This window comes from Falco cherrug, chromosome 15 (genome assembly GCF_023634085.1).
Source record: "Falco cherrug isolate bFalChe1 chromosome 15, bFalChe1.pri, whole genome shotgun sequence".
Taxonomy (NCBI): Eukaryota; Metazoa; Chordata; class Aves; order Falconiformes; family Falconidae; genus Falco; species Falco cherrug.
This window is the reverse complement of record NC_073711.1, coordinates 4,812,851-4,826,936: the sequence shown is the minus strand read 5'-3', so window position 1 is coordinate 4,826,936 and position 14,086 is coordinate 4,812,851. Positions and strand designations below refer to the sequence as shown.

General features: G+C 43.5%; 1 protein-coding gene across 1 annotated transcript in view; it reads left to right on the top strand.

Moving 5' to 3' along the window:
• Positions 1–3,982: 3,982 nt before the first annotated feature.
• Positions 3,983–14,086, top strand: part of TMEM164 (transmembrane protein 164) — a 45,112-nt gene continuing 35,008 nt past the window's right edge. Inside the window, exons 1-2 of the mRNA XM_055727723.1 lie at positions 3,983–4,292; positions 4,464–5,042. Coding sequence (XP_055583698.1) covers positions 4,578–5,042 — 465 coding nt within the window. The 5' untranslated portion in view covers positions 3,983–4,292; positions 4,464–4,577. The remainder of the gene's footprint in view (positions 4,293–4,463; positions 5,043–14,086) is intronic.

The following is a 14,086-nucleotide window of genomic DNA, read 5'->3' as shown; positions in this document are numbered from 1 at the left end:
GGGGGCGACCATGCGGGGTAGGGGCTGCCACCGTGCCAACAGGGGCACAACCCCACAGCACCGAGACAGGCCAGCAGAGTGGGGCTGGGGATGGTGACAGGTTCTATTGAGAGTCCATCAATCGTTAGGGAAATGAGGGGTGACAAGTCAGGTCCAAGGCCAGTCCAGGAAGCCCAGCCAAGTTGGGAACAGCAAAGGACAGACAGTGGACTTGGGAGTGCTAGGTTAACGGCTGGACTCGGTGATTTAAAGGTATTTTCCAACCTAAATGACTCCGTGACAGAGGTCTGCCCTACTGCATGGCTTGGGCGAGGACTGGAGCCTGGGCCAGAGCTGACATGGAGCCCTGAGGCAGGTCACCGGCAAGCAGGAGCCCCACGCAAAGCTGCTCCGGGTGGTTAAGGGCTACTGGTATACACAGGGCCCTGGCACGTCTTCATGGATTAACACAGATTTCACCATTCTTGTATTTCAAGGAGCCACAGACAGAAAAATAAATTTCATGTTAGATAAAAAAACAAGCTCTTGTGCAAATATTTTAGTTACAGAAATTTACTCCTTTTAGAGAACCACTTCTGTTGACATAGAAGATATATATGTTTATGATGGATCTTAGCAGAGCCTAAATTACTTAGTGAAAGGATGAGAAGAAATGGTTAACAAACAGAAAAGAGCAATGGCTTAGCGTTCGGTCAATAATACTAAATTCTTCCTCACAGACTGCAAAGTGCTTTTCAAAGAAGCTGAAGCAGAGAGAATGAAGGAATTGTACCTAAGCCATCCCACAGATCAAGATCAGAGAGCCTGATCTTTTGGATCTATAGTGGATCACAATCTGAACATGAATTAATGATATTGTGCTGTTGCAAAGAAATATCAGTTGTGCCAGAATGTCCAGTTCTGTACCAACCATGTTCATTCTTTCTAATGAGTGGAAAATCACAGCAAAACAAGAAATCAGCAGGTCACCTCATCTATCACCATGACCCAAAGTAGGATCACATAGTGCTCCAGGTTACAGCTGCCTCTGGAATTATCATTGTAATGTTAATCAGGTTTCCCACACAGTCAACCACATAGCCCCAGAAAAGCTTATGCTGGCGTAAGACTGTGAGAAAAAATGCGTAGCAAGGGGAAGAAGAAAGGCAGCGATGATTTCTATCTGGTGGCTTATACTGGTATAATGTGCTGAACTATGATGCAACTTGATCTTACTGAATAGCTGCTTTATTTTTTTTAAAAAGCATGTTTCGGAATGGTCAAGGCTATGCAGCTTTGCATCACCTGCAAAATTAGTACATTTTCTGTTCCGTAACAAAAAGATCCAGACTGAAGACAGGCTCTAGGAACCCAGCAATATATTCTTTCCTTTTGACATTGAACTACTGCTTGCTACCCAGTCTGTTTTGTAAAGACCTTATAACACATTTATCTACACCCTATTTCTCTAACTTTTTAATGAAAATGTCATCTAAGTGTCAAAACCCTAATCAAACTGACAACAGGCTCCGTCCTACCCACAAGGCCTGTTGCTTACTGGAGGAGAAAATCAAGTTATCTGGCATGATTTATTCTTGACAGATCCATGTTGACTGCTATCATTCCCTGGTTATCATCTAGGTGCTAATAATAGTTTGTGAGATTATTTGTCCCAGGATTTTTCCAGGGATTTAAGTTAATTACACTGATCAAGCTGTATTTCTCTGGCTCCATCCCCTTTTGATAACAGCAATGTACAGTTGCCTCTTCTGTTTTTTCAGCATCTCATTTGCCTTCTTAATTCAGTCAGTTCTTTAACTGTTTCTCAGCCATGTTCACTACACTCAAACAAGCTGAAAACACTTGGTTTATCTGAGTGTTCCTGATCTGTTCTTTACCTACTCTGGGCTGAGATGATTTTGGTCTTGGCATCACCAGCCCTAATCATCTGCTTGCAGGTGATCTTCTTTGGAAGCGTGACACAACAAAGGCACCAATCACTTTAGCTGGCTTTATCATTTGTTGACAGATTTTCTTCACTGTTGAGTGGGGAATTCATCTTTTTCTCTGTCTTCCTCTTAGTATGTATATACTTACAGGGCAGTTTTATCTGATAGCTCTTGGTAGTGCAATTGTGTCATAGCATACCGTTTTTAAAAAGTCTGTCTTTCACATTCTTAGTAATCTGACCTGTCTGCCTTTCTATTTTCTTCATGTGCTTAAGGCCAGCTGAGACTTCATGAAGTGGTTGAGCTAACATTATTACTTCTATTCTGCTCATAATTGGCATAAATGTGCCCTTTGAATTATTTTTCTAAAGCACCATTCTTTTCTTTAGCTCCTTTTTTTAGACTTCCTTCCTATGAAGTCTTAATGACTAATTCCTTAAGTCTTTAGCTTTCATGATGTCTGTTTTTATTTAGCTGTTCTCTTTCCTTCCCTCTTCTATAGACAACAAACCATCATTTTGCAAATGCTTATTTTTGTGGGCAAAATACTGCCCACTTTCACGTTCTCAGCCAGTTATTCTTCACTGGCATCCTCAAAAAAAACCCAAACCCCCAAACAAACCACCACCAACCACCCAACCAAGCTCTCATATTCCTGTGGCTAGTCTGTATTCTAAAGAAATCACTACATCTGAGATACCACCACGCGACAATGTGTTGCCGTTCTTATTACAGCTCTTTCTCACTTCACCAGAGAAAAGCTTAGGAAAGGAGAAGCACAAGCAGCAGCCCACAGCCACTGCAAAAGGTGAGACTGAATGGAATGCAGAGGCAAGGTACCAAGATTGCTTTTAGCAGCAGCAGCTGTCCTCTTGTGCGTGACTGAGGGAGTGGGAAGGGACGGGTCTGTTCCACGTTGTGCATGGCCGTTGGTATAGACCCCTTGAGAGAAAATGCTCGGTTCTTTATACATATACAATACAGCAGTATTTCTGTATTTTAGAGATATGGGAAGAAAAGAACTGCCAACATATTGGCATTAGTGCTGAGCTGCTGGTTTTGATGGTCCGTGCAGCAGGCTTGTGTTGCAGGTGTGCATGGCCAGTTAGCAGGGCAGCACCCGAGGTTTGTGCCTGTTCAGGTGGCACCTCTGGTTTCTGCACGTTCACTTTCTGCAGCATTAGATTAACAACAGGTGTTCTGATGAATCAGCAACAACTGAGACAACAGCATTTCGTAGAAGGATTCTTATTGAGCTCCAGTTGTAGAAAGAAGCCCTCTGAAAAGGCTGGCGGGTCCCCCTTCTTTCCCCAAAAAGGAGTATTTCTTTCTTACTGGAATCCACGCACATAGTGCCTCCACCCTCACGGACCAGGGGCTGCTGCCTCTGCGCCGCCATCACGTGGGCCGCAGCCAGCAGAGGTAACTGCCTGGTCTTTCCAAACTTATTTGGAGAATTAAGCTTTTATTTTCCATTAAGCGGGCTCAACGTTTTGGCCGGCAACAGCGCTCGTCCCGCGGAGCTAGGCAGCCCTGCGACGGCCGGGGACAGCGACACCGAATCAAACCCGCGGTGCCAGCAGGCGCTCGGGTACGCGCGTCCGTGGCGCTGCCGGGCTCGACGGGATCCCCACCGCGATCCCCGCCGGGCCCCCTGCCGGGCCCCCCGCCGCCCCCCGCCTTTCCCAGGCACCGGCCGGCAGCGCGGCCGCCCCGCGGACCGGGAAGCCACCGGCGGCCTCCGCCGCGCAGGGCTGGGGCTTGCGCACACGTGCGGCGGGCACAGCTGGCGGCACACACCGACCCCCCGCCCGCGCTGGGGCCCAGCCGAAGCGCCGCTCGGGCCCGGCCGCCGCAGCCGCGCCGGGGACGCTCCACCACGGAGGGGGCGGCGCTCGCTGCACCGGGCCCTTGGCTCCCTCCCGGCGCACGGAGGGGGAGGAAGGGGGGCGGCCGGGCAAGAGCGCAGGCAACAGGCAGGAGGCGGCGGGCGGAGGCGCAGGGAGGCGGTGGGGTACGAGAAGCCCGGGAGGCGGGCGCAGCCGGGGCTGAGGGAGGAGCGGGCGGCCGGGCGCGGCCAGTTCGGGGGGGCTCGTCCGTGTTTCGGCGTGAGTCAGGCACGTCGGTGGGGTGATGCTGCGGCGCGGCCCAGGGGCCGGCGGAGCGGCGGGAGGCGGCGCGACGCCGCCCGCCCGCGGGGGCTGGTGCTCGCAGCCTCGGCCGCGCCGCCGCTGAGCGCAGCGCTGCTTCCTCCTTCCCTGCGCGGCCGAGGCCGGCGCCATGGCTGGGGGCGCCGGGCCTGCCTCCGCCCCGCCGCGCCGCGCTCCCTGACGGACGGCGCGGAGCCCGCCCCCGCTGGCCGAGGTAGCGGGCCCAGGGCGGGCGGGCGGGAAGGCGCCGGGTTGCCCTGAGGGGGCGGGCGGGAGGGCAGGGCGCGGGGTGCCGGCGGCGGGTGCCGGGCGGGAAGGGGAGCGGGCCGGGGCGGTGGGCGCCGCGGGTGGGCTCTGTTCATCTGCCGCCCCTCCCTCCCCGCAGCTGCCCGGGGGTCTCGGCCCGGCCTCGGAAGGAAGCGCGGGCCCGGCCGCGCCCCGTGCTGAGGTGCCGCTTCGCCGGGGAGGAAGGGGCGCGCAGGGGCCGGCCTTGCGTTTCATGTTTCCTCAGCCCGACGGCATTTTGGCGTTGATTCCGTCTTGCTCCAACCTGTTCCTGGACGGCGGCGGGGAGGAGGGGAGGCAGCGTCCCACCATGTCTCGCTACAGCCTCCATAACCTCCTGGACTGGATGTACGGGGGGGTGGACCCCAGTTTTGCTGGCAACGGGGGGCCGGAGTGCGCGGCCTTCCTCTCCGGGCAGCAGCGCTTTGTGGAGAGTTTGGTCTTCCTCAGCCTGGGCGTCGCGGAGATCCTGCTGTCCCTGTGGAAGCTGCGGCAGCTGCATTCCAGGGAGCTGGAGGGCCACCTGCTGCAGCAGTGCCAGGCCAAGGAGGAGAGCTGGGGCAAGAACGTGCTGCTGGTGGTGCTCTGCCTCATCTTTGGGCTGGAGGTGGGCTTCAAGTTCGCCACCAGGACGGTCATTTACCTCCTGAATCCTTGCCACGTGGTCACCATGATGCAGGTAAGGTTTGCGTTTGCTTGCCGTGATGTTTGCTGGAGCATCACACTTGCAAAGCAGGGTTTGTCACACAGTTTGTTTGTGGACCAGAAGCATGTAGCAACAGCATAAATGCCAAGCATTAGCATAAACGTTTTAAAACTTAGTTTTTAATCAGCTGGATTGAAAAATGTGTAAATAAACCAAATCAAATGAAAAGGTGAAAGTGCAGCTGTGACTAATGTCCAAATCTCCAGTTGTGAATGCTAAAAAATTAAGGCTGTCTCGCCACTTACTTTCAGCTGATCCTTGTTTCAAGAGTAGAAAATACTGCTTCCACTGACAGCAGTGGTAAAATTCACACCAAATTTAATGAAAACAAGAATATCGCTAAAGCAGCTATGTAATTTACATGCAGCTTCAAGCAAGCGACTTCTCAGGTTGTGAATGTGGTTTGTGAAGGTATGGAAGAAACAAATTACTCCTTATTTTGTGCAGATAATGTTGGTTTAGCTTTCTAATTTTAGAAGCCAAATAGTAAGAGAACAAGTGTTACATACAAGTGTCTCACATGGAGTGAACAAATGGATCTGCCTTAATACCTGTGGATAAACTACGTGCTTTAATGACTTGTGGCTTGGTTGTTGATGCATGATCATGTGTGATTTGTATAGCTTCCAAAACAATGGAAGCATTTACTAAACTGCGATATTAAAGCTCACAAGCTGTATTTGTCAATAGTCCTGTGCAAGTACTTAACTGTTAAGTTTCACTGAGCTTGGTAAGGAGTGTGGGAGCTGTCAAAAATTACTATTATTTTGTTTAATTTTGCTGATATGTACCCTCAATACTGGACAATTTGCACAATTTAAGCTCGTGAATGAATAGAAGAACATCAAAAAGGCTTTCATAAAAGCTGCTGTGATAAGAGCATCTGTCTAAGATCAGTAACCAGATGAAAATCCGACCGTTCTTAGTCTCCCTTTGCAGAATGCCCAGTGATCTGGGCTGTATCAGATCAAGCCAGTCATTAGTTTCACTCCTGGAGAGGATTTTCAAACAGGCATGGAAACATCTTTTCTGGTTGCGCCAGAGGTTTGAGGGAGATAGGTAGTATTTCAAGAGGGGGAGAAACAAGCTCTTACAGCAATATTCAAGACCTCTACAGCAATTAACTTACAGTTTCAAAACTTAATTAGTGGGTTATGTAAATTCCTAAGCAGTGATTCAGTGTTAGCTCAGAGTTTTACACCATAGGACACTTGCTTCCCGTGAAGTGCTAGCAATTGTTGTGCAATCAACTAGTCAGTATTGGTAATGAAGGGAAAAGCAGAAGGTATGCAAGAGCTGTAGAAACAAAATAATATAGCTACCTTCCATTTCTTGGCAATACTCAATGTTTACAGGAAAACTTGCCTATTAATTCTCTGGGAAGAAGGTGAGGATATGTTACCATTATGACTTGAAAGTTTAGTTGTCTTCATATGGTATTATAATCTTATGATAAGTATTCAGCAAAAGCTAGTGTGTGTAAATAAATGGGGGAGCTAGTATTGTTTGCCTCATTCACTAGTGCTTTTCCCCAGGAAGACAGAGACTTAACCTCTGTAGTCCGGCATGGGCAGTTCTTAATCTCTTTTTGACCAATTCTGAAGCTTTTTTAAATAATCTTATGCTAATTACTCATTAGAAATGGTGTTCCAGGATTTGTGAAATTGAGAAGGTGGGTATGTCAGCAAAATTCCGAAGTCATGCCTCTTCATCCTCAAACAGATGTATTAGAGATAGGCCTGGGCTTAACGTACAGAATGAAAGCAGCTGCAAAATCAGCACCTTTCAGCAGAGGAAGCAGGTTAGATACGAAGGTAGTTAATGACCCCCATCAGCAAAAAAGTCATACATAGAAGTTGGAATCTTGCCAGCATTTTTTTTCTGGCCAGAATTTGCTGAGGGCAACAGGTTGGTAAGATGTAAGATATGAAAATACAGTTTATCCTTCACTTCTGTTCTTATGGTAGTTTGCACATAAACCTGCTGCTGTGCCTAAACATTAGGATGAACAAAGTAGGCGGTGAAGAGATGAAACATGCTACAACAATCAAGATCACTTCAAAGGGAAGCCAACAGTAGCTGTTGGTAAAGGTCTCTTCTTTCACTCAATTTCTGTTTTCCTTTTCTTCAGCTGAGACTGTTTTACCTCAGAGCCACAAAGGCTCTGGGCTGTGAGCCAAAAATATTTGGAACTGGAAAGAAATTATCCTTCAGATTTTCTCTGCATAAAAGTAAAAGCAAAAGTCCTGCTTTTAAAAGACCTAAGACTGACATGAAATCACAGAATAAAATGGGAATTACATCCGTGGTGCACTTGGGCAGACAAAGCTGCGTAACATTATGGATACTGAGTTCTACAGATGAATCTGTTTTGATCAGATGTCTTAATTTCTGCCTATCACGCCAACCTGTGTTCAAATCAAATCTTTTTCATAAGTGGGAACAACTAGTTTAGATGTGTCATTGCGAGGATGAAGTGTCAATCAAGTGAACCTATTTTAACTGCCTAAACAGTTCTCATGGTTAATCAGATTCAGAGAATTTGTTGCTGTCCTGACACCTAGTTGAATTATCTAGGAACATTACTGCTGGTTTCCAGCCCTAGTCTTGGTTTTGGCTTCTTGCAGAGCTTTTGGAGGAAGAAGGGATGTAACTGCACCAGGGATGTAAGTGCAGCAGCACTGAGAGAGAAATACTTAAAATTTTTAAAATTGATATATAATTTGAAACCAGAGGTGAATGGAAACTTTGGTGGTTTCTTTGACAGCTTTCTGATGGGGATGGGGGTGGTTTTGTGCAGTATAGTATTTGGTTAGTGTGGGGTGGGGTGGGGGGAAGTCTGTGAAGGAATTCACACTAAGCTCTTTGTAAGAGTGGTCTTATTGAGAATTACTTGGATACCTCTTATTAAAGAAAAAAAAAGCACAACCAAAACACCAAACCACTGTCTTTTTAGGACTGAGGATATGTTTGGACCAATGATACTGCTGTAAACCTGGCATAAAAAAGTATCCTAAAAGAGGAACATCAAGTCCACTAGGATGTTGCAAACCTATTTGCACAGCAGGAAAAAAATCAGCGTATGTTTAGGGGACCAAGTGTTACATTTTCAAGACATTAGTCCTTTTGAGTATTTTAGGATCCATAATTCTGGTATTGAAATTGAAGATGTGAAGGAAATCTTTCAGGTGTCTGATTCAGCAGTGTAAGAGGGAGGATTCAGCCAACAGCCAATTAAACACTGTTGATTTCTTTAAAAGTTTGGCAAAGGAGACTTTTAGCAGCATCCAGGGCATCATTGTTGAGAAGTGTATACATAGGTGGTGTCTCCCTCTGCATGAGCATCAAGACACTTGGAGTAATTGCTTTAGTGAGCTGGAAGGAAAATTTCATGCCTTGCAGTGTCAAAACCAAGTTAGCCAAACCCAATTTGTTTATCTGTTCTACCTCCAAAATGTACACATTTTTAAACCTTTCAGTCAAAACACTTGTGTTTGCATAGCAGTTCTTCAGTTTCAGTGAAGTTAGTTAGAATTTCCATCAAACCCCTAGTGTTCTTTGTAATTTGTTCTTGTACCCCCAGTTTGTAAATTCTGACACATGTATTTTGCAAGGTGTTACTCACAATCACTTTTACTTAGTGAAAATGCATAAACACAGGTGTCTCTTGATGTCCTGTAAGACATCACGCTACAGTTAACAGGCAACTAATATCAACTGTAGACAAATACAAACCAGGACCCAGAGATAAAACTAGTCTGCATTGCAAAAGAGAAATTTGGAAAACAAAATGTAAGAAAAGCTTTTACATGAAGCCATCAAGATCAGAGTTTGTGGCTAACAGTGGTATGGTGAAATGATCACGAAAGGTCCTGTCCAGCCTTAATGATTATGTGGTTGGGTTTTTTTGTCTTTTTTTTTGAATTTGAGGTTTGTGTGTGTCGGATCTTGCAGCTGGTAGTTTTAATTTTGTTTCTTGAAGCTTTGCTAAGACTTTAGCTCTGAACATTGAAGGCTATGACTGACCAGGTTGTAGAAGTTAAAAGCTTGTATGTAAGTGTCTTGAAACCTTGTTTAGGGAAGTGGCAGAAACTGCAATCTAATCTTAAAATGATACATACAGCTAGTCCTTCTCTTAAACTGTTGTACATTTTCAGCATCCTTGATTTTAATATGCCAATGCTTTCTTCCGGAACGGTGACTCAGTACCAAACCTGTAAAATGAAAAATTTAAGGGTTTTATTTTTTTGCTGTTGTGGGAAGAGGTTTGCAAGTGTTCTTTCTGCCAGCTGAGGATTTACCAGTGAGAAATGTTTCTGTAAATTGTCATAATTCTCTTCCAATTCTACACTGAATTATTGCACTTAAAACAGTTAGGGACTGACATTTGTCTGGAATAAAGAAAATGTTTTTGTAGAAAACACATGTGTTGCTGGATGATTACTTCAGTGATCTTCTTAGGCAAAGAGAAGTAAACTAAAGGGGAAGGGATAGGTGGAAAAAAAGGTAGGGGAAAGAAGTGTAGGCGAGTCCCGGTTTTGTTCAGTGATCTCAGTGTGATGTTTGCGTAACTAAAAACAGTGCTAAGTGCCTGTGCAGTTCAGTAAATACCAAATCCTCTGTTCATTATTTCCAGTTTTAGCTTCTTTAGAGACCTGGATACTTTCAGTCCTCTGCAAAAGAGGCCACTGTGTTTTTGGAAACAATGGGCTGTTTTCAGAACTTAGATAATAAACATGGTTTGACTGAATTCAGCATCATTTGGGAGTATAACTGATTGGTTATTTCCCTCTCTCTCTCCTCCTTCCTCCTCCTTTTTTGGTTTTTAAACCATAGAAAAAAACCTGGTTATGTGGTCAGATGTGATTTTTCAAGTGTGAATCTGGATTTAATTTGTGTACGCTGCTCCTAAATGCTTTCAAATTTAGGATGTTTGGAAATACTTGGAAGGATCCCATTAAATTGTGTATGTTTTTCTACATCCTGTCTCTACAAAACCTTGAATTGAAATTAAAGGGACATTCATATCCTGTTATTTGGGAGTGAGTATGAAGAACCTTTGATTACAGAAATTCATTAATCTTTTTTTAGAAATTACACTGAATAATGTTGGATTACACGAGCAACAGCCTGCAAGTAAAAGTTTAGAGTTATTCAATTTTTAAAGGGTAGCAGTATTCAAAATTGAAGATGTTTCAAGCGTTCCATTCACTGCTTGATGTATTAAGATTGGTGGGCAAGATATAGAGCAGCGAAGGCAGTTTCCTATGAATATATACACATTATTCAGAATGTAAGTCTCTAACTGTAAGTTTCTAAATCTCCCTTTTTGTACGTGTGCATATTTCCCTTGTCTAGATTATTTTTTGTGTATATCTCCTGCATTCCAAAACCTGCAGAACTTGTAATTTTTAAAGCAACTCAGAAGACAGGACTCAGTTTCAGGAAATGTGATAAAAGTGAAATTTAGTAGAACTTGATATGTTAAGGATGGTAAAAAAAATATTTGAGAAAAGCAAGGCTATATATTTGGAGTATAGTATCATTTATTCCAAAATCAGTCCATTTAGGAGGTGTGTGAGACTATTGTAGCAAGGTCAACAATCCTTTCAGCGCTCTGAAATGCTATCTGGTAGGCATAAAATTCATCACTTAAGTGGAAGATGTGCCTAATCTCAGCTCACAAATATATTGGATTATGAAGTATGCAGCTTGATTTTTAGATCTGTGTAATACACAAGTCTTTCTTTTTACAACTGCAAATTAACTTGTGAAACTTCCTCTTAAAGCTGATTGCTAGAGAGGAAATTGATGTAGTGTGTGGTAAAAAAGGGCAGATGAACAATTGAACAACTAAAGCACTGAAAGCACCAGTATTCCTTGGTGGCAAGCCTTATTTCTTGCAGAAGGGTGCATTTTACTGCTAGAAAGGTGATAGTGGTTCAAGGGGCATAGGTGGGTAGCGACAGGTCATGAGACAGATCACCAGTTCCTTTATACTGCGTCTGGGATGCTCCAGAACTATTAGTTTGGCTTCCAAAAAAATCCCACACTATGGCTTGCTTGTATAGTTTAATCTGCTCTTGGTTCCAATAACTGTCAATTTTTTCTTAATTGTTACCATTTATTTTTAAGCAGTTACATGGTTCTGTTTAAAAAAACCACTGTCAACTGAAGCTTAGAGGGTTTAACTGATACCATAATTCATGTAAGGATTATTTATTGAGTTGAGGAAAAGCTTTTCTGTGAAAATTTTAACACTGTATAGAGCTTGTTTCACCATTGTGCTTATTTTAGTAAATCCCAGCATATAGTAGAGAAATTGAGAAGTATTGGTGTGAGGCAAAGCAAAGATTCTTACTCTGAAATAATAGTAATTTCTAATTTAGTATAAAAAGAATAGCAGATGTGTCTTAACGCTCTGATTCACAGTTTTCTTTGAAGAGATTACAGCTCAGCTGTTTCAATGTAGAGAAGATTGGGCCAGTACATGCTTTATTTTGAGCTGAAAAATGTGTGTGCTTTAGGCAGGAGGCTAGGGAGCACAGTAAGAACGTCATGCTACCGATGAATGTCCTAGTTGAGGAATTGGAGTTTAAAGCTCAAGGTTAAGCCTTTGTTTTGAAGTTGCTAGAATTTTGGAATAACGGCTGTGCTTGAGAATAGAATGCATACTTTGGTAATTCTCCCCTTTATTCTGTATATTCTTAGGAGAAAAGAATATAAAAAAATGAGGAACTGACAAGAAGTAAGCTTACTCTCTAAAAAGGAGTGGGAATTACAGGACTGGAAATTCTAGATGAAAATGTTTAACTTTCTCTTACCCCAAATATTTACACTGAAGGTAATTATCCAAAGGCCATTAGATGAATAATCAGGTAATCGGATATTGGTTTGTTTTGATGAGATCATCGTAGATTTAAGTCAAATATCAATCAAAGTGTAATGTCTGTAGTTTGAGCAACACATTATGGACAGACAGGCCAAGAAAGGCCTTTTTTTTGTTTCTTTTTTCCTTTCCTATTTAATTTCTCCCCTCCCCCCCTCTTTTTTTTTTGAGAATGGAGCTATTAACAGTTTCAGTGTACTGTCCAGTGTTGTAATATATCACTGTTGGCTGTAATATATTTTTAGCATGGATGTTTTAACCTATGTAGCAGTTTCACACACTTTTCCACATAGGTGGTTTGCTACCAGCTTAAACTGATGTGTGAGGAATAACTGCTGGAGGCCTTTAGGAACTTCAGTGGAGTGGCAGAGTGAATCAAATAGCAGCAGTAACCACACTGGGCTCCTTAGGGATCGGGGATCATTGGGATGACTTTCAGCTGATGACTGCCATCCTAAACCCCCCTCCTTCGCTGCCTGCCTTGCACTGCTGTTGGTGTTTACACTCCTGGGCACAAACGGTGAGTTTTGCTGCGGTGGTTGTACATCAGCCACCGTCACTGCAGCAATTTAAACTGTGTTGTTCACCCGAACAAGTGCTGCAGCATGGATTTGAAACCTGTGAAGTGTCATGCGGCTCGTGTTTCTTGTGACACTTCCTCAGGGCTTTAGATAGATGTGTTAAAGGTTTACATGTATTCAGATTGCCAAGTAATTGGTGCCAAGTGAATTTAATTGTTTATATTTTAATGCTTTGGTAGTTAGTGAAATGCCCACTGAAATTATCTGGAATATGATATGTGCCTTACCTTTTATGGCTTGTGTTACTGTTTCTTCAGCAAGTTACCTGTAATAATAAAGCTGTTAGATATTTATTATCCTGCTGTTTTTAAAGATGACAAATTTCTGTTGTAAAATCCTACAATTTGAGGAATTTTGAACTGAGAATCACAAGGTATAGGTGACTCGAAGCAGAGTAGAGCAGGACTTTTTCATGATGGTTTTGCTTCCATAGAAACTGATGCGAAACATCATGCTTGGGGAAAGAAGTCACAAAAGTGAATGTAGATGAATATGCGCATGAGAATTTTATTGTGAACTCATGCAGGCTTCCCCAGTGTCGCTGACAGATGTAAATGCAAATTAATCTGAATTCAGTGCAAACTGAATTTCCTTAAGAAATTGGCCTTTGAGTAGTTTGGTTTTTTTTTAAATCAGACTTTTGTTCTTTTAACCCCAGGTAAGTTTTTGATTGTCAGGTTTTGCTGAAGCATCAAGGTAGGAATGGGGAATGAAGTAACCCACTACTAGTAAAGGGCTGGTGCAGATAGTGGGTAGAGAAAGAGGAATAAAAATAATGTCAGTGACAGTTTTTCTCTGAAATACTAATTCCTTAGGTGTGATAACTAATGCCACTGCATACACAGAAAGACCTGAGTCTTTATTTAATTATTAATCCTAAACTATGAGAAGTCTAGAAAGCTTTCACCTAAGAGCATAAAAGACGAGAAGGTGAGTACTGATTTGTCAAGTAAACCAACCAAGCCTTTGGAAGGGGAGACTAACCTAGAACGTCCCAATGAACATATATATAATTTAAAAGACATTAAATTGTAGAGGATGGAAATTGTTCAATTTGCTATAGTTCTTGCATCCCTGGGTAAAAGTGGGAAACAGGGAGGCTGGGAGGAGAGACAGGCAGCTTCTTAGGTTCCCAGAGTCTGGTTTATATGACACAGAAAGTACTTTTGCTGTAGTATTACTCAATGCTCTGCCAGCAGTGTTGCTTTGAATCATGAGTATTCGTAACCTAGACTAACAATTCCACAGGACACGTTAATTAATCCCTGAACCTGTCTGACAGCTGCAGTAAGGCAGCTGTGATTTTCATGCTAAAATATTAAATATACTCAACTTGCTGCTGTTTAGCAATGAGAATATAGTATCTTTTGACTCTGTTCTCTTTTCAGATTTGGCAGTCTGGACTTGTCGAACCACAGTCACCATGTTTTTATTTAAAACCAAAAAAAGTTACCTTTTAGAAGGCAAGCAGATGGCTTTTAAGTTGTATGGCTGTACTGTGCTGAATTGAGTTTATACAAAACCAGATGCTGTATCAAAGCTTTATG